Source organism: Cyprinodon variegatus, unplaced genomic scaffold, assembly GCF_000732505.1.
Source record: "Cyprinodon variegatus isolate N-32 unplaced genomic scaffold, C_variegatus-1.0 Scaffold251, whole genome shotgun sequence".
Taxonomy (NCBI): domain Eukaryota; kingdom Metazoa; phylum Chordata; class Actinopteri; order Cyprinodontiformes; family Cyprinodontidae; genus Cyprinodon; species Cyprinodon variegatus.
In genome coordinates, this window is record NW_015150704.1 from 631,225 (window position 1) to 636,300 (window position 5,076).

The 5,076-nt window shown below is 39.2% G+C and overlaps 1 protein-coding gene across 1 annotated transcript in view; it reads right to left on the reverse strand.

Moving 5' to 3' along the window:
• The window catches only part of trpc5 (transient receptor potential cation channel, subfamily C, member 5), a 160,435-nt gene that overhangs the window by 85,344 nt on the left and 70,015 nt on the right, over window positions 1-5,076 (reverse strand). The window contains exons 2-4 of the mRNA XM_015382161.1: window positions 3,224-3,261; window positions 2,330-2,432; window positions 1,599-1,849 (exon numbers count right to left, since the gene is read on the reverse strand). Of these exons, the coding sequence (XP_015237647.1) occupies window positions 1,599-1,849; window positions 2,330-2,432; window positions 3,224-3,256 (387 nt within the window). The 5' untranslated portion in view covers window positions 3,257-3,261. The remainder of the gene's footprint in view (window positions 1-1,598; window positions 1,850-2,329; window positions 2,433-3,223; window positions 3,262-5,076) is intronic.

The following is a 5,076-nucleotide window of genomic DNA, read 5'->3' on the forward strand; positions in this document are numbered from 1 at the left end:
TATATATATATATATATATATTTTTGTCAGTCTGTCTGTGTGTGTATGTGCCTGTGCATATTTTGAAAATATTCAGACTTTGATGTGAAAGTCAATTCCTCATCGTCATACTTGTCATTCTTCCACTCCGCATCTCCGTTCTTGACCTCATTTCAGTTTCCCTTGCTCCATTTTCATATTTTTATCCATCACTTATAATATTTTTTTCTTTCTTTGTCACGATGGCAGCCCCGGTAGCTTATCTGATTACTCACTTCATTCACCTGCCATTCCCTCCCCAATCTCTATTTATCATTTATCTTTTTCACCTGCTCTCTCTGCTATATATACGGTTTAGCCCAGCCATCGGGGTCAGATCATTATTTTGTGGATTCTTTTTTCATTCGTGTGTTCGTACTTTACTCGGGTATTCTTTGTTCATTTGTTAAATGTATTTGTGTCAGTTGTTCATGTTTGTTTTCGAGTTTTATGTAAGTTCCTGGTTCATGTACTGACTCTTGGAGGCCAGTGGATTGAGAGGGTTTGGTGTTTGTCTCCTGACCGTGTCCCGGCTCTTCTCTGCTTAGCCCTCAGGGTTTTGTTCGGCTTGCGGGGGGGAGCGCGGGTTCTGGTCCTTCTCCGTGGAACCCTCAGGGTTTTGGCTTGGGGAGGTCAGTTTTAATTCCTATAAGCCTGGCTCCAAGGTGGAAATCAGTTTAAAGTTCTGCACTGATTTCGGTACCATGTCTTATCTCTGTCCCACAACCACTGAGCCTGCCTGTCTACATCTCCTTTGCTGAGGTAAAAATAGAAACCAGGTCAAATCCACCTGGAATAGATTCAGTAAGTTCTTGGAGTTTAACTTCAAATAGGCGTAACATTTAAATATTAAAAAGTAAAAATCAGCATGTTATTCATAAAATACATCCTATTGATTCTACGACACCTTGACCTGTTTCTATGTATGAAATTGATAAAAAAAAATACAGTTGGGAAAAAGAAGGTAAAATATCCTTACATTTTTCTTTTGTTTTAAGAATAGGTTTCCAGTCATGGATGTTCCGATACCAGTCCATAAACCCCATTAACGAAAAACTCCAATTCTCTTCTAAAGAGAAAATTCCTTTTTGTTTGTTTTCCTTCCTGCTCTGATGTCTTTTCTTCATCTCGCCTCTTTTCACCTCTTCATTATTACTCCTCTTGCTCTCTAATCTCTCGCTCCTTGATTTCCTGTCTCAGAATGTCTCCCCATCGATTCCCTAAGCAGCTACACTTCAGTTAAACGGAGTATTACGGTGTCTTAGCAATTTTGTTTTTTTTTTCATAAATATGCAGAAAGAAAAATGCAGCAGGCAGACAAACATTCTCTCTGTCTACAAATCCTATTTCACAGTTTGTCTGTTAAAGAGTGGCTTAAATTTTCCTCGTCTCAGCAAAATGCAGCATGGGGCATTACAATAAATGAATGTACAGCTCATTATCTCCCTCGCACACACAGATGTGTTAAAACAGAAAAGCAAATGAAGCGCATCCACAATGGATAATGTGCAGAATTGTGCCTGGATGGAGCAGATTAAAACAACCCTAAAAAGCTCATCCCTGATGGGGCCGAAACCCACCTGCTTCTCCCCGCTTGGCCTCCTGTGTGATAACAGCAGCTCCACGGCGCCCACCACCTCCTTCCTGATGGCGTACAGCAAGGCGTCACCTGTGTGGATGCCATGGTCCAGCAGGAGCTCCATGATCTCCAGATTCTCGTTCTCGATGGCGATGAGGAGAGCGCTGCGACCCAGCGGATCCAGACAGTTAACGTCCATGTTGTAGTAGACTTCTGCCTCGCGAAGAGCATGTTTGACTCCTGCATAGTCACCTAAGGAAAGAGAGAGAATAATAAAAGCCTGAAGACTAGATGGTCCTTTTATAGTTAAGGTTAAGTGATAAGTGACCAATTCTTGGAAAGTGCTTGTGTGAGTTAAGTTAAATGTTACCTTGAAACTAACTGTTCACTTCAGGTGTAGTTTTATAGTGAGTAATTTCTAGTTATCATCCCATATTGTAAATATGACAGATTAAAACAAGCTTTCTGCTGAGCTCCTGTTTTCCCAAAAGAGGCAAACACGGAGGTGTAGCATCATGATAGAGGACATCTAGACGAGATGCTGACACCTGTGAACTGCTGCTGGCTGCAGACTGCCTGTCCAGCTGCTTAGCCTTCAGCACCATTTCATGGGTGACTGGATGTCTGGGGTGCAGGTGTGGAGGGAACAAACTGACTGGTGTGGTTTCAGATAAACAGATGGCTATAGGAGGTTCTTTCTCTTTTACTTTTCTTTTACTCTGTTGTTCTTACCTTTCTCTACAGCGGTGAGGTAGGCCCGCTCTTCAGCAGACAGCTCCACTTCAGCCCGGACAATCTGAAGCGGGATTCGGTCTCGGTACGGCGAATAAATCGCCTAAAGAATTGAGGAAAAAATATTGTTTTTTTAACTTGATAAACAAGATGGCAATAAGGTGTCATGCAGATGTGGAAAAACATGAGATAAAATAAATAAAAAAAGAAAGGCTGGTGTTAAACCCTCCTTAAAGATTGATTTTTAGTTGTCCAAACTTTAACCTGAATTAAAGTGGGTTTGTGAGGGACAGCCACAAAGGGTCATTACCTTAACAATGTATTATAGACAGCTGTCAAAGGATATCAGCTCAAATGAACTCTGCTCAGTTGCATATTGAATTGAAAGGCCAGGTGGCCCAACAATGTATTGACTAAAGGGAGATGAAAACAAAATAGATTTGTCAAATCTTTATTATAATTGCAATACAAAAAAAAAACCTTTCTTGGTCTATCACATTATTGTGATTTAACAATGCCCCAACATCTGTTTTTTGTCTGAAGAACATTTTATTGTGAATTGCACAAATCTTTAATTCAGCAGCACTAGATGCTCCAAAGACATCCATATGCTCTTATAGCTGCAGGGGGTGAACCTTACCTCCCAGGAGAAATACGCCACTGTGGCAAAAGCAGCTGCACATGTGTGCAGCCATGTAATTTTAGTCATTCGGAAAATAATGTTGGAAACCTATCCTAACATAAGCATCACATGTAAGCAGAAAAATAATTTGAAGGAAGGCTTTTAGTTTGAATTATTTAACATTTGCAGGGCCTGTCAGCATTTTCAAGACAGTTCATTCAATTTGCAAGCAGTTACCCTGCAGCGTATCACTGTTTAAGTATTTAACTCACCTTTTTGTAGTATAGCTGTGTCATTGGATTCATCTGGGCTGTAAAGAAAAAGAGAAGAAAGAAAAATTAAACAGTTAATGCAGAAATCTGTTTCGATGTGGGCAAGGGGCAGTAGCCACTAACTTCTACATTTCTACACATCATTCATGCAAGTTTCTCAATGAATTTGGTTTAATCTAAGAGGGTATGCACATGTGGTGAAACAAGCAGTAGTGATCCAACTGACATACAGCTGAAGAGGCACCAGCAGTAAGCTGGATGCAAAAAAAACATTGAAACAAAGCAGTTGCGAATTAAAACGAGACTTTGCCTGATCCAGTACAGGATAAAATAGCGATACATGGTAATATCTGTATGTATGACTTTCTCAAAACCTCACAAGTAAAAAAATTTGCTCTCTATATTTAGTCAAATCATTTCACAGCACACAGAGAACAGATAAGTCTCCCCCCACACTGCGATTGCCCCTGGTTACTACATGTAATCCTTATAAACCACAGCCTAAAAGAGGGTGTTTAGCCCCTCATGTTTGCACATTTGTGTGTTTTTGTCTTTGTTTGTTTGAGCCTTTACACACATTAACTTACTGTGCCATAATTACCCCTTATTTGTTTATTTGGTGAAGCAGCGTTCAAGGCAGACGATGCACTTTTACATTCTCCAGCACAGCGCGGCATTAATTTTACATCAGTAGGAGGCAGTCATACTGAATGCTGATGAAGGAAGGAAAACAATGAAGCAATCTGCATGTGTGTGTTGGAGTAAGAGAGAGCTAATTAAAGTATGCTGTTGTTCTGAATACTAGGCAAGGACGAAGAACGGCTATTATCAAAATAAAAGATAGGCACTGTCTGAGCATGTTTAACATCTGAATGTCATTAGTTACAGTCATCACACAAACCGCAGTCTGCACAGGTTTTTCTTTTCCAGCTGCTCTCTCGTCGGCACCAAAAGCAGAGGACAACTGTTAAAGGATATTAAAGGTGCAGCAATTTGTTTATAAGTTATCAGCCTGGTTCTTAGCCTGTTATATGAGCAGCAATGGCATCTCGGTGCTGTGACACATTTTTATTGCTTCTTACTCCTGCTCATTTTAAAAGCCATTTTCTAGTAGTTATAATCTTTCTTCTGCAGCAAAATGTTTTCCCCATTTCAGACTGCATGGATTTCAGTCTCAACAATACCAACCGGTTACTGATAACTGCAGTCAGCATATAACCAGACTAAAGGTTTTTAAATATCCTAAACAACAGGATGAAATAGATGTTCTCTTCAGATGGTGTTCTTTAATATTACTCTTGAATGTCTTGTGGCCGATAGCTTTATCAAGGACTAAGGCTTTCCTCTACGACTCGCATTCCCTCTGCCTAATCAATGTGCCCATTTTTAGGACATTATCTGTCAGTTGTACAATTAATAAAAAAAATATGTTTCAGAGGAAGCATATTTTTGCTGATTGATTTAGAAAGGTGTTCACAGTGCTGGATATAGTTAAACATGAGGAATTCATATACGGTTAAAAAAAAAAGGTATGCAGTGTGCTGTTTGATCCAAAATTTGGGATAGTTTTTAATATAATTTATCTTTCTTGAAACCAGATAAAAACAATTTCAGATATGTAGACAGTTTTATATTTATACACTTTTACAATGTTGAATTCTGTTGATCATTTCTGCAATACGAAGGACAGTTTATAGGTAAATGCATATTCATTTTACCTAAAATTTGATAGGTTGATACTTTCAATTGATTGCTCACTGCTCATTTGCACTGGTAAAAAGATGTTTATTTAAATGGTAAATGGTATGTACTTATATAGCGCCTTTATTCAAGTCAGGAGACTTGACCAAAGC